A 23,600-nucleotide genomic window follows, 5' to 3' on the forward strand; every position below is an offset into this window, starting at 1 on the left:
AACCATTTCCCTCCCCCGTAGTCATGACAACGAATAGTAGCAACCTGAAGCTATCTGGAAATATAATCAGTCTGACAGGCAAACAATCACAACAACCGCACAACCAACAGCAGCATCAGCAGCAACAGCACCAACAGCACCTCCACCAGTTACAACAGCAGCACCAGCTTCAGCAGCATTTACAGAAGCAGAAGCTGAAGCAGTCGCAACTTCAGCAGCAGCAGCAGCAGCAGCAGCACGCCTTGGGCAGTGTGGCACCAAGCTCGGTGGTGACGACCACCACGCTCTCGAACGGAACGGGCCATCACCATCCTGGCGGCGTGTTCACGTCGGCCGCCAATGGTGGTGGAATCGTGAAGCCCGCCAGTGGCATCCCCTCCAACTCGTCGTCGTCGTCGTCGCCCTCGGTGCAGAACGGAACCGCTCTCCCCGGGAGTCACATTCCGCCGCGTTATCAACCTCCGCCCCACCCACCGGGCGGTATCCTCAAGAACGGCTACACCAACGGGCATCTGAAGACGTACCCGCGAGGAGCGGAAATCGGTGGCCAGAACGGTGGACCGACGTTCAACGGTGCGAAGGGACCGGGCGGTGGATACGTCGGTGATAACCTGAAGAGGCCTCCGAATCCTTCGCGGTTGCTCGCACCCCGACAGCACATTCGCTTTTCGAACCTTCCGCCGCTGGTGAACGGTGGTAGCGGGACGACGGCAGCACTTAGTCAGCAATCTCAGTCACAGCAGGCTGCGGCGATTGTCGCACATCACCAGCAGCAACAGCTTCAAGCACATCACCTTCCGGCACCTCACACGCGGCTCAGCTCGGAGTCTTCCTCGGAGGATCAGACGACCAGCTCGACTAGATCGTTGCAGGCGCACCTGGCGCACGCCAAGCCGCCCCAGCAGCAACCGACCGGGCCCTCCGCCAGCCACCTCCACCAGACGACGGCGATAGTGCACCACAGCAACAGTCATCAACCGGTGAGCAACAACCCGAGCAACGGTCCGAGCAACGGCGTCCCGAACGGACATCCGCCGACCGGACTCGGGCTGGTGAAACCCTCGCAGCCATCGCACCTGCCCACGGCGACGTCCACCGTAGCCCCCTCCGCTCACCCGATCCACGCACTCCAGCATCCGCCTCAGTCACAGCAATCAGTGCATCAGCAACAACAACAACAGCAGCAGCAGCAGCAGCAAAACCAACAGCAAGAGATGTTGAAGTTCGTCCGGAAAGCCGAGTCGGAGACCTCGTCGACGCCGACTTCCTCGAGTGGCGGCGGCGGTGGTGGCGGTGGCCGGATCTCGGCGCTCGAGCAGAACCGACACTTTCAGGTGAGGGAATGTTGCTGTTCCCCCCGGGGGAGTGCACAGAGGACAGGTGCCTAACGTAGGGAACACTTTCGAGCGGGAGGTCCGGCTTTCTAGGCATGCGCGTCTCTCGCTTGCGGCAAAATTCGATCGGTGGACCTCGCCTTACCAACCGTTTCCCGATTTCGAACCCGGCCGTCTAAACCTGTTTTCGCACAGGTTCCGGCGAAGCGAAGGGAGAGAAAGAACTGGCTCCAGCGGATCCCGAAATGCCGGCGTGGCAGCCGTTTCCCCGAGTGTTTCGAGTGGAGCAGGAAGGAGGGGGGGGGGGGGGCGGGGAGGCTGTTGTTTTGAGGCTGGCGGCACAAACGAAGGAGAAAGTTTTTGACCTTTTCCAATCGTTTCCAGCGCGTTGCGGGATTGGTGGATGGACGGTTTCGACAAGAGTGTTTGCAGTCGTTAGCTCAACCCTACCGCACACCCTAACCTTCTCGTCCGTCCAAGATCCGCCGGAACTGGTTCGAAAGTTGTACATGTGTGTTTATCAGTGATAAAATTTCACCCAAAAAATGTCCCCTATTTGTGGATGGGGCCAAGCGTTGGGGAGGGTTGGTTTTGGCGGAGCGATTAGCGTTGGGAGCTAATGGGAAGCCGAAAGAGAGACTGGGCCAAGTGCAACCTGCTCGCCCGTACTCGTCCTCGTTCAACTCGTTTTAAAGATCCGACCCGAACCGAACACAAAAAAAACAAGGTGCCAAAGAGTGGACGAAAAAGAGGAAAGTTATCTCGCCACCCCGATCTCCGACGAAGGCTTCCCTTTGTCGCGGATCGTTGTCGTCCGGATTATGAATCTCGAGATGTTGCCGATGTTTGGAGTCGAGCACTTTCTTCCTTGATTTTTTTTGCCCCTCAATCGCTGAATGTCGGCGTAATTTGTCAATTCGATAGGGGTTGTTACATTCCAACGGGTGAGGATTTTCTGGACCCGGAGAGTGTGTGTGCTGGTAATTCGCCTTTTGTGTGCTCCCATTAGATTCAGCGGTCGACTTTCTTTCCTGGCGAGTCACCGTCGATCGGTTTGCAACAATGTTTTACCCCGGAAGGGATGAAAGGTTGCTTTGGCACGTTGTGGGGTGGGAAGGAAACTATCCACTCTCGGAGTCTGATTGTGATGAATGTTTCGTGTGTCAACTAGTAACAAGTCTGGGGTCTCAGAGTGGACAACGAAGCAACGATCACTCGATGCAATGGATTGTAATCGTGTGTAATGCAACGCTATTTGTCATTGCTTCCGGTGCAATCTAAGCCAAGGCCCTTTCCCTCGTGCTTACACATATTTTCCTTGTGTTGGAAAAATTGCATTAATTTTGTGCTCCTCTCAACGGATCGTGCAGAGTTTATAAAAAAAAATCAAAACTGCTTTTTGTCTACCCTAAAAATAGGTTACCATACAATGTAACACACATACCCAGAAATTACGTAGCGCGTTGCTGCAATCGTTCCGCTGCAATGACCGACGTGTACTTAGTCCATCAGCGGAGGTTTCGGTTTGATTGAAAAATGCCAACAAATTAAAATCACATACAGCGTCCCCGCAAGGCTGTCATTACGGGAAAAGGCCACGGCATTCATTGAATTTTTCACACTTTCCCACCGACCGGCGCGATCAGGTGCGCCACCGGGTACACACAATGATACGCAAGATTCGTATGACACAAGCGAGCACCAGGGAGGGAGATGGGGGGGCGGGGGGAAATAACCCAAGAAGAGAGCGAACTCAACCACCAACCCTTTTCCAAAGGTCATCGCTTTCTCGTTCCGCATATGTTTTTTTTTTGTTGTTTACGGAATATTGCTTCCATTTGCACGATTATTTCATTAACTCGAAAAAAATTACCCTTAATCAGCCCCGCCGCCGGAGCCAGCAGCCCTTCCTCCCTCCCCCCCTCTTCGGTGGCTGTTCGAGGGCTGCCCTCCTCCGGCCTTCTTGGCGCTCGCGAGTGGCGCGATCGCGATCGAGGCAATAAAAACAAATGATTCAACTTTGTTGTACGCCTGTGGCCATACCATACTGTGTGTATGTGTGCGGCTGTTCACGGGATCCGTTGCATTTGCAAAAGGAAGGGAAAGGGTGGTTTGGGTGAAAAACCATCAGAGGAGGTGGAGGAGGAGGAGGAGGAGTCTGGATTCTTCTGGTTTGTTTTTGCTGATTGCTTTTCGGCGTTTTGCGCATTGCGGATCGAGGGAGTTGGTTTGAGGTGCGGTTGGACTCCGGCATGCATATATTCTCATGCTGGCCAGGTAATAATGCCCCGTTAGGTTAATTTTGCTGGTATTATTATGCCGATCGAGTGAGTGAATGTTGCACCAGTCAATGTGTGTGTGTGTGTTTATGTAGGCCCAATCAAGGAAAGGTGAACATATTGTAGAGAGAGGCTTTGGCAATTTGTTCTTCGGTAAGTGGAAGACATGCTTTTAAAAGCATCAAATATTGTTTACCCAATGATAACAAAAACTCTGGGTTTATAACAAATTTATTTTAAAAATTTTATCAACGTATTTCTGTGCCAGACTCATGAATTAGATTCGAAGTAGACTTCATTCAGGTGAAGCTTCATTTGGGCAATATTCCCATGAGCATAAATTATTTATTGCTTTTCTGGTGTGCCAATTCACACAAAAATGCTCCGGGAAAGGAAGCTCCCTCAAGTAAAAGAAGTTTGAAATACAATTAAAAGCATCTGGCAATCTTCTGGCAACCATTACCTGGCCCGATTCGAATCGCGTTAGCGTTTGTTTCGGTGGCTATAAAATTGTGCTTTGTTTGGAGCAAAACATGGAGTAATAAACGGGCAAGATCGGATCTGTTTCGCGGAACATAAAATGGAAATGGCTTCTTTTTTCTCTGTACACTGTCGTTTCGTTTGGGTTTGTAGCTTTTTTTTACATACGATCCAACCGAAGTGAAAGTGAGTGAATAAAGAACTAATCTGCATCAATTTATCTTCCCCGGTGTGGCAAAATGGAATAAAACGTGCTGTAAAAGTACGCAAACGGACAAGAATAGACCATTTCCTGTACCGATGTACGTTCCGGTTCCGGCATTACATACACCTTGCATGAAGGAATTATAATGGTCGCTTGTGTTGTAAGGTTTTCCCCCTCGAACGTCATTTCGCTCCTTTCGTTTGTTTGGTTGGCATTTGCACCGGAACCAGCTGGGTGCGCATCAGCTTCCAAATATTGTTTGTCCATCTGCTGCTGCGTCATAAAGAAAAAAATCCAACACTTCCTTTCCGATCCCCACCCGGGTGCCCGGGTTCCTTCACTCAAAAGATTTCCTCGCTCTTTGTCAATTTATTTTTCCTCTCCTTTGTGCGCGCGCGCGCTGGCGAGGGTTCCTCGGCTCCAGTTGCGTTGAAGTCTTTCGTCCGAATTGGCTCCATCTGCTGCTGTGGCTTCCGAAGTAAACGTGCGGTAGCGTTCGCGGTTCCGGGCGGTTCGACGCGGGATGATGATGAAATTTCAATTGCCCGTTTCGGTGGCATCTGTGCGCTTATCCTCCCCTTCTCCCCCCTCCGGCCGGTCGTGTCTAATTACGGAACGCGCCTTCGGATCGGATCAAGTGTACACCGGTAATGCCACTATGCAGATCAACCGTAACACCCGGCCGCCGACTTCACGGTGCGTTAGCTCGGCTTCATCCCTTCACCGAATCCGATTGCGTGCGGCGGTTTGGGGTCCGTTTTTTCGGTTATTTCTTTCCGCCGTTTTGTGTCCGAAAAATCACCGATTTTCGGTTTTGGCATTTTGGTGCCAACCTTTGGCGGTGGTTTCGTGTGGTTTTTCTGCGGTCATTTAGCCACTAAGACCTACACGAACGCACGCATGCACACATTCGCCCCCCGTTTTCGCACCCATTTATTAGCAATTGCGGAAAAACGAACCTTCCAACCGAAATTCCTTCCGAAGGGGCCAAACTAATGATCATTTGCGTGTCGAGCTCCGGAGGTGGATGGGAACTTTTCTTGGTCGATTCTTTGAATTTGGTTTGCCCGGGGTTTGGCGCTGCTGACCCTGGTCCGGTCCCCGCTGGCGACGGAAGTTGTAGCCTCGATAAATCTGGGCATTATCTTAATTTTCTGTCCATGGTTTTGGGTCCGCGGTGTGTGTGTGTGTGACTGGTGTCCGGTTTGAGCGGTGCGGGGCCTACCGAAGCATAATGACTAAAATTATGACCCGGCCAGGAGATTGTGCAGGGTTATTTTTTTTCGCCAGCTCTTCAACACGTTACCACGGTGGATTGTAATTTCCACATTCCCCTCCGCGTGGCCATTTGTCCTCCGCTTGAAGTTGTTCGCCTGTTTTTTTTTGTGCTGTCTCCCTCGCTTTTATCGTGTGGAGGATGTAAATTAGAAAAACAACTCTGTACTCCAACTCCAGCTCGTGCTGCAGCGACCTCCCGGGGCACGCGTTTTAAACATTCGGGCTGCGGAAAACGGGCCTGTCAAAACAAACCTACAACTCGAGTACAACGGCAACGCAATAGTACCGACTCCGAGCGCACACGCAAAACGCCATAACAACCGCTTTAATTGCATTAACAACATCCCAACCCTCCGCCGTTGCAACACCGACGACGAGCCCGGCACGCCATACGCAAATAAACATCTGTTTACGCATGCGGCCGCAGTTTCGTCATTTCAAAACGGCCGTTAAATAAACGGGCCGCGTGGAGTTGATTGCGCTGGGAATAAAGGGTGCGAAGAAAACCCGGGTTGGTGGTGGTGATGGTGGTGGTGCTTTATTGTGACCCTGGTTTTATGGTTTGTGCCGGCTCTTTCGGTGCCTTCTGCGCAGTTTTCTTGCTATTTTAGCAACTGATTGTCGTTTGGGCGGGAGTGAGTGTGCGAAAGAGTCCCACGCCCTACGAAATAAACCTCCTCCACTCCAGCGAACGATCGAACAAAGGGTGGACGAGTTCTTTTTTCCGCTCCCCCACCGGAATGGTGACAGGTGAGCATAAATTAGCATTATTTTCAATTTGAATGAAAATTGGGTGTAACATGAATGAGTTTTTTCGGTACGCATCGAGGGCTCCAAAAGGAAGTCTCTATTTCAAAAGGGAAAGAGAAAAGAAAATGAGGGCTCGGTAGAGAGTTGGAACCGAAAGCTTACACCGAACCATTCGAGATGTGTTTCCTACACAAGCCACGTATTTTTGGTGCTGATTGTGTTTGTTTGCGATGTGATCTACCTTTCCTGGGCTGTTTTGAGCGACATGACAGCAAACGGTTTGTAATGGTTTATAGTTATGCACGATGTATGACATGAGAATGTGTTCCAGAAAATGGAATTAAAAATAAATCTTCACCCCCCGAAATGGGAATAAATGTTAAACACGAACAGCGTGGGTGTTTGATTGAGGGTGTGTATCGTTTGTATGGCAAACAAACTCGATCATCCGTTCCAAAAAAGGGATTGTCAGATTTAGCAATTGTTTAACACGAATCAGTTTGATTTCGTCTCGAAACAAGACCCGCTTGGAGTTGCTCAATGCAGATAGCATTTCATAACTTCTTCCATCATAGCAAATAATCACCAAATCACGCTTTTGTTTTCATTCGAGTGATTGTTTTTCCTTCGCGCGAGCTGTGTTTCATAATTCTTCGAAGAAAAGATCTTTAACTGGCCATTAAAATCCATTTCCATCTTCGGTGCATCAATTTATGGGACAGGAAATCGAATTATACTCCCACGCCTGAGGAGGGTTCTAGCTTGAAGGCTGCCTGTGGTTGCAAGGAAAAACTAACTTCTAGTTCACCCTTCATTCTAAACCACGAAAACCCCTCCCAACCACCGGGTACCGCTTCTCCACATGCTTTGGTCTTTGATTGGGTCGTTAATCAGCATAAAACCAACAGTCGCCCACGATTGATCGTGCAAGGGGCCTAAATTCGTTGATCTATGTTGAGGCGACGAGGCCTTTCCCTTGTCTTCAGTCCCCCAGCGACAACAATCACCGGCAAGATTAGGAAGACTCGTACCATTCCGATCGAGGGTGGAGCGGAAGAACCGAAGCTGGCTTGATTAGCTTAAGCTAGTACCGTCGGATCGGTTGTCTTAGCGTTTCTTCATTCCGCAATCCGCACGGTTGTCGTGAGGCTGCTCAGCTAGTGAACTGGTTATTTATCTACCCACCGGCGTGGGTCCCCGGGAACACTTCTGCCGCTGGATGCCGCTCTCGGCGCTCGTTCGAAAGTCGTTCGGATGTATCCGATACTTGCGTCTTGTGCGACGGTGCGCCGGGTAGAGCTTAGACAACACTGGAAGGCGGCTTAACGAGTGAGTCATGTCATAAAATTTAACGAACCAAACCTTAACGCGACGGGTTGGGCGTCCTGTCGCCATGGAGAGGCACCCTGTCGGTATCAGCGTGCCAGAGTGTGGCCCGACGCCAGTTCCAGATAAATTCCACCGATAGGGCACGGTGTGCTATCGTCAACCAAACCAATTTTCGCTACTTGCCCGCACCTTCCTCCGGGGCTAATGTCGCTGGAAAACAATATTTACACACACTGGGGAATTACTCGTGAGAGATCGAGGCAGGGTGAACGATCGCGTGGCGGCAAAGGTGAATATCAATTTACGATCTGGATAAAATGCATGCGTGACATTTCACCCACTTGTGCCCCCGCTTCGGGAAAAACCTACTCAAAACCCCTGGATCAGTTCGATCCCACCCACCGGGGGGAGCTGTAGGGCTCGGGTCTCTGGACGGGATTTAAATCATTTCATACACACACTCAACCTCATCCAGCCGAGCCAGAAGCCTATCCAATGTCGGTGTACGCCGGCATGTAAACAAAACATAACTCATTCGTCCACCCGAACGCAATTACACTCCGGATGTATGGGGTGCACATCGACCGGGGACCAACCTGGTGGAGTCGCTGAACCGTGGCACACCGACCGGCCGACCGTTCAACCGACCGAAACCGGAGCGGATGCAATGGCGTTGCACCACTTGAGGTCCGGTGTGGGAAGTTACCAAGAATGGAGGCGTTCTGGCAAAGGCGTACCCGCCTCGAAGATGTAGAACAACGTCGAAGTGAAAGTAGTTTTCTCAGCCTTCGGCGTTCCTATCAGAGCAGATCTTTCCCAAAGGTCTTCGGGCTAGAAGACCGCCCTGTTCCGGGGCGTATGATGGAAATGTTTTAATTACCACCCTCTCCGGGTTGTTTCCCAGTTCCGGTTCGTGTTGTCATCGGAAAGTGAGAACTTTTCCGCCCCGGGACGGTGGGACAATGAGGCGGGAGCATTGGTGAATCGGTCGGAATGCATCTCACTGCAATCACGACGAAGAATTAATCATATTCCTTCGACCTCCTCCCGGTCGGGTCTGTCGCGTGACGTCTCTGTTTTCTCATTGTGTGTGTGTAGAGCGTCGAGGCACGCGGACGGGAATGATGTGATTATATGCCCCACTCCAGGCGTCATCGAAAAGGAAAGTGTTTTATGGCGGTGCGGTAATTTATGCAGCTAAGAACTCCCCAGCAAAAACCCGTGGAACGCCCGAGGCTTCGGTCAGAAGTCGACCTGGCACATTAAACTGCGGTAATAATTATGTTTTTTCCCTCTGCGAAGCAACCCTCTCGTGCCCAGTTCGATTGCAATGCAGTTCTGAGGGCGAAGGTGCAGTTGAAGTCGTATTCTCGGTTAGTTATATGCACCCATTACCCGGTGGCGTTCCGTGGGCGCAGCCGTTTTCTTCATGTGAAAACCCGTCGCTTTTTTATTATGGTTGTATGTACCAGACGTAATTTGGAAACGCTTTCGAGCTCGGTGGCTGTTGCTTTATGTTTTTACTGGTGGCCAGTTTCATTTATTTGTGCGAACAAAAGATCGGCAGGAAAGTGACTTCACCGGCCTTCAAGGAACTGGCCGGTAGTTAGCAGACATATTTATCGGTGCTATAAAGATGTTATTACCGACATCGGGTTATCGGGTTGTTTTGCGGGAAAGCGGAAGGCTCGAAGCACCACTGCGAACGTTGGTGCTCGTTTCGTTTTTTTATTGATGATCAGTAGGGAATATTTTCCAGTAAAAGAAAATTTGTTAAAACGCTTCCTTTCGTACACTTGCCGTGCGTCGGGGTTTCTTTGTATTCTCCCAGAGAAAGTGAGCGAGCGGAACGTAAATCATTGTGTATTTAGATGCATTTCATTGCACCATAAAAGCGCGTCCGTGTACTGCTGCACATTCGATACGCTCGATCCGGTTGTTTACGTACCATTACCGGCCATTACCAGACGTCCCGGGCTCGCCATCTTGGAGGCCACTGGCGGTTCGAGAAAATCTGACGGCTCGCCCCCCCCTCCCTCGATCCCCAGGTCTCTCGGTGGTTGGTTCAATAAACTTTTATGAACTTCTTCATCCCGGACCGGAGAAGAGCCGACGAGTCGAGCGGGGTCGAGGGGTTAGATGCCGAGCACCTTATTTTGCAACACTTTTCCTGCTTTCGTGCGGGAAAGAAGGGTGCCGGGTGTTGGATGTGAATTCCATGCCTTGGCGTCCAGTGATGGAGAATTTTTGCAACGTGGGCTTTTATTTCTACATCATTAAAATAAAACTGAAACAATTTAATGAGGTTTTTCATCGTAGACTTGATCAGAAGAATTTCTAAAAGTTTATTTGTGAATGTTATATTTTTCATTCATATTTTTCAATTTAATATTTTTCGATCATGAAATATTAAGAATGCTAGATTTTATAGAATAGAATTGAAAGATCGAAACAATTTATTTTAAAACATACACAATACTTAGAGGCCCACCCCAATACTGGACCAACAGCTTTTCCCATGTGATTTTAAACACCTAACCAACATTATGTTACTTTCGGTTATGATCAGTTTTCTACTAAATATTCAAATAAAAAAGACATGATCACTCAGTGTCATTGAGTAATTTAATATTCAATCGGAAAAAATGTTTAAATGTATATTTCAAGACTTGGCAGCTAATATGTTTCATTAAAGAAACATTGAACAACGATTGAAAATAGATAAAAATGCATTCAAACGTGAATGTTGTCAACTAACCAAGGTTAAAAAAGTATATTTAAAAACAAACAAAATTTGTATAGGTTTGCCAGCACTGCCGGTGTAACTTTCCGCAGGTGGTTCCAAAAACCCTACCAACATTATGTTGCTTTCGGCTGGGCTCAGCTTTCAACCGACGGGGAAACCACACAAGTCCATCGGAGAGAAGCTGGACAGGTGAGAAGCAAATTCCCGCTGCTTCACCATTCCTCGCGGTCTGTCAGATGATCGATCGCTCGCAACATAGTCGCCCTGTAGGGGTGTGCGTGTGCTCGTGTATGTGCCCCTCAAGAACAAGATTGTCAGGGTCAAGCCTCTTCGATCGATCTCCTCCCTTCGCGCCCTTTCCTTGCCTTCCCTTTGCGGGATATTTTTCTGCCCCGTATCCCTTTTCGTGTGTGTTTCTTTCCGATTCGCGGTTCGCAGGGTTTTCGTTTCAGTTTTGGTGGTATGCTTTATACTGTTGTTACTTTCTTCGCGGTCAACCAAAACTCGCGCTCTGATACGGCCCGGGGTACACACCTGCACTCGGCGCACCTCTCCTTCGACGGTCGACCCGCTGACTTATTGAGATTGTGGGCAAATATTTGCCATCGGAGGAGCGTCCAATCCGTTCCTTCGTTTCTTCCAGTTTTTTTTTGTTCTTGCTCATGTTCCTTTCATCCCGCGCGAGCCCCGGCGAGTGTCGATCAAACAGGATTTGGCAGAAAAAGGTGGCCGGTCCCAACAATGTGTCCATTCACATTATCCCCGTTTGGTTGGAAAATCGAGGACGCTTGGAGTTCGAAGCCGGTTCCGACTCGTTGGCCAATCGATCTTGCACTGGCTGCGATTCACCTGACACTGAATGGATGATGATGGTGATGATGGCGGTCAGGTTGGCGCGATTCCGAACAATGTAACGCGCGCGCACGCTCTGATGAGAGCGAAATTCCACCCGACCGAAGTTCCGCCGGACGAATCCGGTGGTGGCTTAAGTCGATGAAAAATGATTCCGTTCCTTGACGCGAAGGAATCCTCTACCCGCTGGAAGGGGTGGAAAAGGTGGCGGCACAAAATGAGGTTCCTTTCCCTTCCAACCGTTTAACGTGTGCAAAAGTTGATTAAGTGATCTCTCAAGACTCGGCGATCACCGGTTTCGGGCACGTTCCTTCGAGCAGCAACAAGTGTCGAGATTCGGAACCGTTAAGAGGAGAGTGTTTAAACGACCGGAAGAAGACCGCTCGGGGTGGTTTGTTTTTCTTCTTTTCCGCCCGGAATCGATCGTTAATTGGCCATTGTTTCCGGAGTGCGTTTTGATCCGGTAATAAGCGCCGAAGTTTACCGCCGATCCATTTTTCCTCGCGATCGTCCGTTTGAAGCGATTTAAAACCAAACTCCCTTCCGAGGCTCGGGTTTTCCGAAACGACGCGTTGATGAATTGTTTGCGGTGGCGCGGAAAAGTGGCGTTGTTTGCCAAACAACAAATCGCCCCAAAACTGCATCCGTTTACGTGCTGCAGGGGGAGGGTGAAAAAGAGCGCCCGAGGGCGTTCGGTGTGCGATTTGGACTTGTTTGACTTGATCATCACCCGGCCCCGGGCAAGATTGCCGTGCAGATGATGATGATTATCGTTATTACCAGCGCTTCATTAGACGGAGAAAGGCAAGCCCATGGTGGTGGTGGTGTGGATGGTGGCCTCACCCATCGCACGCCTGTAATGACAGGCCTGTCTCATTAGGCAAAGTGACGACTTTACTCCAAAAAATGTGGTGCACTTAAAGGCGAACCCGTCGAAAGCAGGCAAACGAGAAGAAAACGGCAGACGAAATCACTCCAATATCACGAGACGCACCCGGGAGCCCTGGTCTTGGTGCGGCCTTTCACTCCGGTGCTGGAGGATTTGGAACAATTGGAAACATTTTATCATCATTAGTTGCGACGTCGCCATCCGTTCTTTTTTTTTCGCTTTATCTCTCGGGTTGAATTTGTTTTAATCCTGTGCGACGTTGGACGAGGTGTTGGTAATGGTAACAAATTGTCCCGAGTCCCGAAGAAAGGATGATTAATAGTTTGTGCGCACATTTGGTTTCAAGCGCACATTGCTCGGCAGGTTTTTTTTTCTTTCCCTCAATCTTTTCTTCCGACGAACAATCGGCCGGTGGATAAGCAAAGAAGATCATCAGCGTTTTCAACAAAAAAAAAGGGTGACCTACAAGAAGGCCTCATAAAAGGTGGCGCGGCGTAATCGTATTAGTGGTTACTCCCCTTGCGTCCACCCGCATCCAACAGTTGTTGTTGTGTGTAACCCTGAGATATGTGAGGCGCAAATGAAAGAAGTCGCGCTAGTCCGCCATCATCCTTCGAGAAGTTGGTTGCGGTCGGGGGGTTGGTCGCGTCTCGAATATCGACATTTTCCATGGGCCGAGGTTTCGAATGCAAAGACCTTGCTGACACGTACACACACACACACACCCTGTGAAGCACCATTTCGGCTTCGGTTCCCACGGTGTTTTCCGAACATAGTCTGGAGAACCACACGGCTGGAACTTGCCCAAAAATCGGTGCGACCAGGGAACGGGCCGGGATCTCCCGGGAGGAAGCTGCAGAAGAGCGTGCTAACATGTGTTTCTGTACGGTGGGTAGAATAGAGGGACTCAAAGACGAATGGGTCGGAGGGACTCCGAAGTGAAGGGGGAACGCCGCTAGCCCTCCGCCAAACCGGACGCATTCGTTATTAGAGGCCAACTTCCTCGGGGTACTTAATTAAACGCACGGTCCCTCACCGCAATCCCACCGAGATGATGGCCGCGGTCGCTGCATGGAGACCTTGCATTTGCACACATCCCAAGTGTGTGTGTGTGTGTGTCCATGTGTGGACCCCAGTGGTGCAGAGGCGCTCCAGCTTCCGGAAGCGCACCGGGTGGCTACCGCTCGATTTACGATCGCCGGGCGAATCGGCGTCCACGCTGATTGATTTCCCAGCGACTGCTGCTGGCGGCTTCTCCCTGGCGATCGGTGGGAATCGGTCACGGGCTGCTGATCCGCACCGAGGCTCTCGGGTTTCAGGTGCCCGCCCGCTCGTCCGTCCCTTTCGGTCCCTGCTCCCGGTGGCATGCGGCGGGACGACAGCGTATCTCCTTTTAATCTCTTCATCGATGATGGAGCCTTCCGCCCGGGTGTTTATGACGGGCTCGAACTAATCATCGGTTACGCAGCCAGAAGCTATCCGCACACTCGGGTGCGAAGGCTGATTGAGGTCCGGTTGTGAAGTGGGTCATGCAACCCGCTCACCGTTTCCCCTTTGATGTAGGTATTAGCATTCTTCACGGTTGGAGTAAAAAAGTCAAGACCCTCAAGTTTCGCCACGCCATTCCTCGGGGGCCACGATCCACCACCGTCCGCCACGCCGCCAGGAGGATGTTGGTATTAATTTTTGTGTTGTGCTTCGATACGCGGGGATGATATGTTTATAAACAGGGTGGCCGTGATTATTGGGCGACTCTCGTTTGTTCGTTCGTTCGTTAGACAAATCAATCTCGGCACATCCCGGATGAGCTGGAGCTCGAGAGTCATTAGGCCGAACAGCGCTGGCAATCAACATTCCCGGTCTGGGGGAAAATCGGTTTCGAGGAACGTGTGACACTTCGAGAGTGTCAATCTGGGTTTTCTCGAACGTTTTTCTTAGACGGAAACATATAGACAACTTAGAGATTAGGAATGTGCGAACTGACTTAAAATAAGTGATTGAGTTGAATCTTACTATTGAATGATTGACTTAAATCCTACCGGATGATTTTTGGTTATTCCTTTTCGATTTGAATCCTTCAAGAGATTCACAAAATAGTGAATGAATGAGTAAAAGAGTAGCTGGTCGTCATAGAGAATCCCAAATATAGATTCGAATCCCAAGTAAGGATTTGAATCCCAAGTATTATTAAAAGAGTTACTAGTCGCCGCGGAAAGTCGAATCCCAAATTTGGATTCTACTTACGAACTATATGTGAATACAGATACAGTTTGGGATTCCACTCTCTGTGGCGACTAATAACTCTTTTATTCGCTGTTGGCATTTGAATCTCTACTTCAAATTCGAATCTCAATTTGGGATTCAAATCTTTATGACAACTAGCAACTCTTGTACTCACTTTTTCATTCTTTTGGGATTCGAATCCATGTCAAGGATTTAAATCTCGGTGACGACTAATAACTCGTTTTACACGATTCAAATCACAAAAGAGTGACTTTGTGAAGATTCGTATCATGATTGTTCACTCTAATTCAAATCTTTAAAAGCGTTGTTATTCTCATCACGGTTAGGGATGTTGTATGATTAATTCTAACTGTTCCACTCGACCTGAGATATCAACCATAGTAAAATTGGTTTCGAGGCTGTTAACTTTAATTGATCCACTGTGCATTTGTAAGATATATTTTCATCTTCCATCTTGAGTACTTTCCATGTGGGAGTTACCGTCAAATGAAGGAATTCCCATTCCTTGTCGGCAAGATCGGCGAGATTCTTCTCCAATTCATATTCTCTATGCCGCGAAAGATACGTGTTGATGTGATCCGTAACGGCTCGGGTTAAGCAAGAGGCCATAAATAGAATTCATAATCAAACTAATGACCCAATTTCAACGCTCTTACATAATGCTTCCTCGGTGTACGCTCGCGATGCCGTATGCCGTATGCCTTCTAAACCAAAACAAAACTCCAAACGGGCAAACGGTTCTTTTTACTTCGACCCCGAGGAGAGGGTTTCCTCGGTGGGTTTGAAGAACATTTGAAACACGAAAAAAGATTATCATCAAAGGGAACGATCGATCGACGGACCGGGCGGACCATTTCTCTTTATGCTAGCGACAAGGCACACGCCACAAGCATCACCCTCACCAGACCGGCCCAGTCCCCCTGTCTTTGATCTGTTCGTCCTGGAGCATTTCATGGATCGGGAATCTGATCGGATTCCAGATCGGCGGCTTGCGATAAACGCACGACAACATGCTGCCGACCGGAGGGATCGATTTTCGAGCAACGCTAGAAGGAGGATCCTCTCGCTGTCCGAGCAGTTGTTTGGTGAAGAGGGTTTTTCCCGTTTCCCGGAAAGTTTACTCTATCGGAGAGGTGTACTGAAGGAGGGTCGAGGCAAACAACATGATAATTGAGACCCAGGAGGGGTTTCTCAGGTTCTGGTTGAATTACGCCGCGTGGATGAGTAGTCCCCGTTGTCTGACATTCGAGTGTCCCCTTCCGCCTTTACCCTCCCTCCGATGCTTTCCATCCCTCCGCACTGCCGGAGAAATTAGGTGTGAAAAGTCACTTCGTTACGATAGGCCTTCCCGCCAGCTGCTGCCAGAAACGAACGGTTTCGGTTGTACGTTTCGGCCGGAGTTTCATCCCTGGAATGAGGGATTCCATGTTCCAACTCTCTCCCCGCCAGGCTCCACCTCCTCCCATTCAGTGCGGCAGGGTGGGAAAAATTATAAACAACTTGACCACATGACTAGCTTCCAAAGTCGCGCGAGTTTGCCAAGGGGACCGAAACCGTTCAAGCAAAAATAGGTTATGTTTTGTTTATTTGACTACCCCTCTTCCTGTCACGTGCCTTCTGGTGTTTGGTTGTTTTTTTTTCTTTCCTGTTTCGAACCCGACGACTAGAAGGGTTTCCTTCATTTCGGATGGTTTTCATTTCATTCCGAAACAATTCTCGCCGAAGACACTTGCAGCTTAACACTTGGAGCACATTCCACACGTTTTTCGTGTCGGTTTGCTGTGGCCTCATTACAAATGTCCAATTGCAGGGATGGAGGGGGTGGGGGAAAGGGTCGCTTGTCCATTTGAGTGGAACACAGCTGCTTTGCTGGTGGCGCGGATGCGGGTGTAGAATGGGAACAGGAAGGAAAAACATTATGTGAAAAAGAGAAGAAATGGAAAAAAACGTACTTAGAATAAATAGACGCGCCGTTGGGGCTAGTGCAAGATGACACTGGAGAATGATTGATTGGAAGGGAAATAATAAAAGAAGTACGAGCAAAGGAGTGGCGAAGAAATCGAGACGGAGAGAAAGCCAAGAAAGAAGTCTCAGAAGAGCAGTTGAAGACGGTCATGAAGTACAAAGGAGTGAAAGAATAAAAACGAATCATAAAAGAAAAGAATGCCCACGGAAAGTAGAGAACGACGGCGGTGGTTAACAAAAAGAAAGAAAGAAAGAGCAAAACGTCCGACCTAAACAGTTAGAGATGGGATTTTCTTCATGGGGGCCCTTTTGTGTTTACTTGCATAAGTGGAACATTAGCGGCACTAAATCGGACACTTTTCACCTTCCAGCATTCCGTGGTTCGTTCTCGAGGCGCAGTACCCCGAGACCTTCGGTTCAGTTTTTCGTAACGTTCGTTCGTTTGATCTCCATGATCGGTTTGCTCGGTGGCTTACGGGCTTTGGGCCTTCACTCGGGCGTCGGGCGCGGAGTTTAGTGCACTAAAAGCGGTGCTAAAGTGCTGGCAATTAACGAATTATAATTTACAATCACAATAAATCGCTCGTAAATGAATTGAGCGCGAGCGTGAGGAGGTGATCAGCCAGAGGAGGAAGTTGTCCGGTTTCGGCGAAGGTGGTGGTGGTGGTGGTAATTATGGGTGGGGTTCGTAACATTTCTATCGGCAAAGTGTGAAGTTGATCATTAGCCATGTGGAGGAGAGATCAGGCGAGGGTGCGGGAAAACGTTTGGAGCATAGAAAAGGGCTGCCAAATGAGTTAATCGTGACGCTACGTACGTGCGATATTATTTCTGACATTTAACTCTGGCTCTTGGACCGTGATCAACAAACCTGAAGGCAAATAAACGACGGCACCGCGATCGTAATCGCGAAAGTGGATCAAAGTAGGCTGTTAAACAAATACAAATCGCCTTCTGTAGGAATTAATTTGAAACATGTCGAGCACCATTTCTCCTCCCTTCACTGGACATAAATTGTATTCCGCGGAGCCCCAATCCTACCGGTTTTTATCCAGGCTGGCCTTTAAAGTGATAATTCAAAGGGCTCCCGCGGCTTTATGTGCTGTTATTTTTTTGTGTTCGTTTTGCTCTCGCTATTATTACAGTCCAGTTCATTTGCTTTTTTCTACCCCCCAACTGTCCCTCCAGGACGACCAATCCCTTCGAGCGGAGCGAGAAAATTAGATCTCGCCGGAAAAGGTGCAGCACAAATAATGTGGCGGGTTTATAAAGAAGGAAAAATAAAAACTCAGTACAGAAAAGAGAATAAATAAAACCCCAACCTTTTCCTTCGTCAGTTCGTGGTACGGTAGCAAAAGGGATGGTCTGGTGGCGAGGACCATTAGAGACTTTTTTGCATTTGCTACAATGCACCTAATGCAACACTGGCCGGCGAACCCAGAAAGGGTTGTGCTTCAAACAGCGAAAAGCAATTTAATTCAATCACTCAAGATGAGCGAGAGAGAGAGGAAAAGAAAATGAAGGTTTAGAAATACAAGGGAGGGGGAGGTATGCACAGAGAGGGAACAGAATAAAAAACACTAGTGAACGGGAATGTTGAGGCGTTTTTCGTATGCATCCTCTCCTTTTCTTATTGATCACAAGAAAGCCAAGGCGCAGAATGATCGCTCCCGATCGAAGGGTGGAAAATGAAATGAGCCCGCGAAGGAAACAAAAAAAGGCCCAAAGCATTTTCCAGCCTCTAGCTCGTTTCGAGAACGCTCCATTCTGAATGTGACCGGCGAAACGGGGGGAGAGTCCGGGATAAATTTGTAGCTTCCTGCTTCCAAACCGGGAAACGGTACCGAACGAAAAACCGATCGTTTGCCGAGAGTGCAGCTTTTCATTTATCCAAACCCCCAGCATATAGTCATTTTTCTTACGTTCTTCTTGGGTCGCCTTTTTGTGTTCATTTTTGTTGCTGATCATTTTTCTCTCCATTCCACCGTTTCCGACCCGACCCCCAATACAGGAGGAAGCAACATTTTATTTACCGTTTCATAAATCGCACCTCGCGATCGGTTAGCCACTTTGGAATCTTTGTTTTTCTCATTTCATTTTCTTTTCCTCCCACCGTCCCCGATCGCTGGAATGGGTGTGGGGTGGGCTTGGTGGTAGGATAATTAAAGCAAAATTCCAACCGAGCGAAAATTATGCTCCGTATGCTGTTCTTGATACCCCCCTCCCTCCTTTTCCGCCACTTTTCTCCTCCGTTGCATTCCCATTTTAATTCGTCCGCGGCTATTTAAGCAACTTCTCTCGGGCGTTCGAACACGATGCAGAACTTTGACTTCTTTCCCCGTCTTCATGGGTTTCTTACCGCCTTCCTCTCCGTGCGAATGAATCTGTTCTGTTTTCGAAATTGCTCCATCTGGCAGCGGCTTTGCAGGAGGGAAGAAAACTTGATTTTGCAGGTGAATGTTGTTGAATGAATGTGTTTGCGGAATCCTCGTGAGCCTCTTGCCGCGATGGAATTGGCATCGGTGTGAAGAAGCGGGGGGAAGGGGGGGTAGTCGGTTCACCCCGCCGACGGTGGTTAAGCTTTGGTGCAAAATTAATTCCATCCATTCTCATGATTCCTGCGCCGATGCGAGAGGTGTCGGTTTGCGTGGATCAATTCCAGAACTCGGTGGACTCGGTTGCTCGGTGCTCGGATAAATTGGATCACGGGTCTTTTTTCCCAGCGCATCAGTTGTGCGGTTGGTCAGCGGGAAGCTCGACAAGTCGTCTCTCCGTTGCGGTCGTGGTTGTGCCCGGACGGTGATTTTTCCCCCAGCCGGCTTGTTAGCGCTGTTGCAATAGTTTAAAATTGCTTAATTACGATAGCCATCGCTTAACCCTTAGTGGTCTTTGGTGGTTTGTTTCTTCCAATGGCAATAAACATCTCTACAGATTGATGTATGTTTACGACGCTGCTAAACCATGAGTGTTGAGCATTAATCCAATGGTGTTGCATTTTAATCTTCTCATGATTCAATTCGGACATCTTCAAGGTCTTTTACACTTCCGATAAAAAACAAACCAACTTAAATGCATCCGTTTAATCGTTCGACTGAACCTTCACATTATCTCGTCACTTTAGTGCGTTTGTGCGTATTATGCTAATTCGTGAGATCGTTTACCCTCCCATCCGGGGCATCAACCATTTTTGAGGGTCATTTAATAAACGCGATCACTTTAATTCGGCGCTTCGGCGCTTCAAGGTGTTACGGTTGGGTGGTTTTTAACTTTCGACCCGATTCCGTACGCTCGAGTTGCTCGTGGTACATGTGTTCTTTGTATTCGGGGCAGGTGTTTTGCCATGTAAGCAATTTGTTTTGGTGTTTTAAAAGTACGAAGATCTGTTTTCAGTTGCGTCATGCTTCGTGGGGAGTTTTTTTTCCCATCCCTTTTGTTTTATCTTAATCGCGGATGCTAACGACTGGGTTTCAAAAGTGGTGATAAAACTATCTCCTACCTTTCTTCGGAGAGAGAGCTTGATTTGATATGCACATTTATTAAACGATTATTTTCTTTTTAATCTAAATTCATTGAGTTTGTGTTCCAAGCTATTACTTTTAGCTTGTTTTTTTTTCTTTTTTTCACTGAATCAAATTAAAGATAACTGGAGTTTTTAATCACATTTCGTTTGAAATAAAACTTAACTGCATCCGATAGTTCTTGTCCGACGAAGATACCACATTCCATCGCACGCCATCCTTCCATATTGCACTCAAACCGAGCCGAAAGGTCAACAGCCAGAAAATGAGCCACAACACGAGATCTGCATGGGGAGAGATTTGCGAGCGCGCAAAAGCATCTTCCCGGAGCCTTCCCGTAAAGGCGGCAATTTTCGGTAGTTTTCACCACCCCCCTCTCCCCCCCCCCCTCCTTCGCCACACGGAAAAAGAGGTGGAAAAATTTCATAATTTGAAACCTACACGATTTTTCATCCCATCTGTCTTGGCCCGTCTTGGCTGGTGGATCGGCGTCGGCGAACATTTGATGGATCATGTTGCCCGCGAGCCCCGGAGGCCTCGGTGAAGATGGCCTCCCGACGGATCGCGATGATGGGTTTGAGTTGCGCGAAAGTCCCCCAGCTGGGAAAAGACCGGGTTCGTTACCGGGTGGCGTGTCCACGGGTTTGCCTTTCCCTTCCGCACCGAGCGACGTTGAAGTCTCATAAAAAGAGGGCTCGGCGGAGCGAGAGAGAGATTTCATCATTATCACCAAAACGTTTGAATTGCCGTTAGGCCGCGAGCAGACCACCCCTGCCCAAACCGGGGACTGGGTAAAGAAAATGAAATAGAAATAAAAATAAAATAAAAAAAAACCCGTCAGGAAAAGTCGCCCAGCGTGCAAATCCACCGGGGGTCCGATCGTGGAATTTGATTTCACGACGGCGAAGAGATGGGGTGGCGGTTTGGGGGGGGGAAGATCGCGGGGGCAAATAGAATGAAATGTAAATTAGTCTCACCGTACGTGACTTTTCACGACTCGGGCTCGAGCGTTCCACCGGAGGTTGCCATTTCGCCGACACCGACCGGTGGTCCGGTGGTTTGGTGCATCATCCGCTTGCGTATCATCACGAACGTGACGCATTTTCGTGATGGGATCTTTTTGCCTCGTGGATCACCATTGAAAGGCGATCTGGAAGATACCCGGTGGAGCACATAAAGGGAATTGTGACAGATACCGGGACCGGATGTGCCTGCTGTTAAATGTAGCTCATATTCCAACCGTGCGTCCATAAAGGAGGTTTGTTTAACCTCTTTTATTTTTTCGGCGTCCTTCTTAGGTTTATTGTTGTCAGGGGCAACGGCAGCGCATGGAGGCATGTTTGTTGTCGGAACGCCCGCTCGATGTAGGTTAAGTCCACCCGTCAGCGTCGTTCAGGTCGTTTTTTCTTGGGTGCGGGAGTACTAGCGAAATATCCAACTGTTTAACGACGACGTTAATGTTTACCATTGGTTTTTTTGGTGTTGTGTGGTTTCGTTTTTTTTCAGAATCTCCTCGCCGAGCTGCGGGCGCTGAAAGAGGCTAATCAGCGGTTAAGTGACGACAATCAGGAGCTGCGCGATCTCTGCTGCTTCCTCGACGACGATCGGCAGAAGGGCCGGAAGTTGGCCCGCGAGTGGCAACGGTTCGGACGGTACACGGCCAGCGTTATGCGGCAAGAGGTGTCCGCCTATCAGGTACGGATGGGTGGATGGACCCAAGAAACCCGTTGTTTTTCCATTTGCCTTGGGATGATCTAATTTTGACGGTTTATTTGAATTGTTTCCGTTGCAGACGAAGCTACGGCAGCTGGACGACAAGCAGCAGGAGCTGATCCGGGACAATCTGGAGCTGAAGGAGCTGTGTCTGTATCTGGACGAGGAGCGAAACAACACGAACGGTCGCACGGCGGTGGTCTGCACGAGCTGCGGCAACTCGGCCAACGCCGTGCCGCTGCGGGACGATGGCGATGGAAGCAGCTCCAGCACGAACGCCGACGAAACCCTGCACAACATTGGCCAGTTTGGACGCAACGGAATGGTACGTAAGGGGGAGGGGTCGAAACCGATGTTCAGAGGCGTTGGTGACAACGAACATTTAGACGGACTGCGAGCGAGTTCGAATATGTTTTTCTAGTTGAATTTTTGGCTTGCTTTGATAATTTCACCTTTAAAGCCTACATAATTTAATAATTTTTAATTAGAATATCTTTTCGTTTGTCTTGTTTCGGGCTGATCTATTCGTATGCTTTAAAGAGTTTGTTATCCACGCAAGAGGATTTATTTCCAATATAAATTATTAGGCAATATCGATTGAGGATTTAGAGGCTATAATGAAATGCAAGATTTGGACAGAAAGTGACATGTTTTTACTGATGTACACGGTGTCCAATATATTCTCATACAAATTCGTTCATACGTTTTTTAATCATTATTCAGTAACACAAAGACATCTGTTTTTGGTCTTATTTTTCATTGCATGCTGAGGCTTTAAAGATCAATTACAGCCAATGTTTTGGACCCATAGAATGTTTATACTCGGAATACCTTGGACTTGCTTTGAACAGTTTTAGACTGCTACAGGACAAATAAATGTCTTCGGAAAAGACTAACGTTCTGCCAGTGGGTGGCGAAAGTAGGAGAACTGCCTTTTTGAACTTCTTTAAGTGAAAGTTTTAAAAACTTCATAAAACACGACGTTTTTTTTACAGTTTGATACTCCAGGTTTTGTAAAAGTACATAGTGTGTGGCCTTTTTGGAGCCATTTTACGTACCTAACTTTTGATTTTCAACTTACGGCTTTAATCACTGAACGACATAGGGTAGATCTTTTTTCTTCACCAAACAGACTCTCAGATACTGGAAATTCTTCAAACCTATACAATATATGTGCTCTCTGTCTTAAGGTTAGGGTTTCATCACAACCCAGAACATTTTGAGTTTTGACTGTAGATGAACGGTGAATGGTAATAATCAAAAGCTATTTTCAGTTACTTGTCTGAACACAGTAGATGTATGGCAACGGAGAATGATCTGAAGAACCCACGGTTTATCCGAAGCACTTTAGGGCCCGGATTGGATTACCCGTCTCTTCCGATGGTGTTTGACTGGTTCGCTAATGAAATGTTGTCCATTTTCAGGATCTTAACATGCGCTCCACGCTGAGCGATCAAACGTTGCAGTACGTCCGAGCGCTGGAATCGCGAATACGGCAGCTGGAAGAGGAACGGGCAGTGGTGTTGAACAACTCGGCGGCGGCGACAACGAACGGCGGACAGGTGACCTCCGGTACCGATCCCATTTCCGGACGACCCGAGGCCGTGGTGCGCGCCCTCCAAGTGTTGGAAGTGCGCGAGCAGCTCGAACGGGAACGGATCGGCAATACGCCACCGGATCAGCTGGACGACGGCGAGAAGGCCCTGGTGCGCGAGATGTGCAACGTGGTGTGGCGCAAGCTAGAGGACGCTCCCAAAGCCGGCATCGACCAGCACGTTTGAGAGTCGGGAAGGAGCGGGCACAGGATGGTTGAAGGGATCGGGTGCGTGACTTGCCGGAAATATTGAGGTGTGAAGGTGGCGAGATAGTTATGTTCAATATCTTCATTTCTCTACGGCCGAAAGGTCGAACGTTTGACCCGATGTGCTCGTATTTTTCAAATATGACGATGTACAAATTAATTATAATGATCCTACGAAAACGTAACCAACGAAAGAGGCGTAAACGAAAGAAACTTG

The 23,600-nt window shown here is 48.7% G+C and overlaps 1 protein-coding gene across 1 annotated transcript; it reads left to right on the forward strand.

The window, feature by feature from the left end:
* The first annotated feature begins 23 nt into the window (after nucleotides 1–23).
* Nucleotides 24–23,363, forward strand: LOC131281900 (methylcytosine dioxygenase TET-like). The gene is made up of 4 exons (XM_058311263.1): nucleotides 24–1,334; nucleotides 21,376–21,564; nucleotides 21,662–21,907; nucleotides 23,007–23,363. Exons 1-4 carry the CDS (start codon nucleotides 24–26, stop codon nucleotides 23,361–23,363), a joined length of 2,103 nt encoding a protein of 700 aa, XP_058167246.1.
* Nucleotides 23,364–23,600: the final 237 nt, after the last annotated feature.

Source organism: Anopheles ziemanni, chromosome 2 (assembly GCF_943734765.1).
Source record: "Anopheles ziemanni chromosome 2, idAnoZiCoDA_A2_x.2, whole genome shotgun sequence".
NCBI lineage: Eukaryota > Metazoa > Arthropoda > Insecta > Diptera > Culicidae > Anopheles > Anopheles ziemanni.

What these genes read in the sequence shown, in the direction of transcription:
- LOC131281900 (XM_058311263.1), top strand. Translation starts at nt 24, where the DNA reads ATGACAACGAATAGTAGCAACCTGAAGCTATCTGGAAATATAATCAGT. An exon ending in AGCAGAACCGACACTTTCAG is followed by an intron (nt 1,335 to 21,375) that starts GTGAGGGAATGT and finishes GTTTTTTTTCAG; the next exon opens with AATCTCCTCGCCGAGCTGCG. An exon ending in AAGAGGTGTCCGCCTATCAG is followed by an intron (nt 21,565 to 21,661) that starts GTACGGATGGGT and finishes TTTCCGTTGCAG; the next exon opens with ACGAAGCTACGGCAGCTGGA.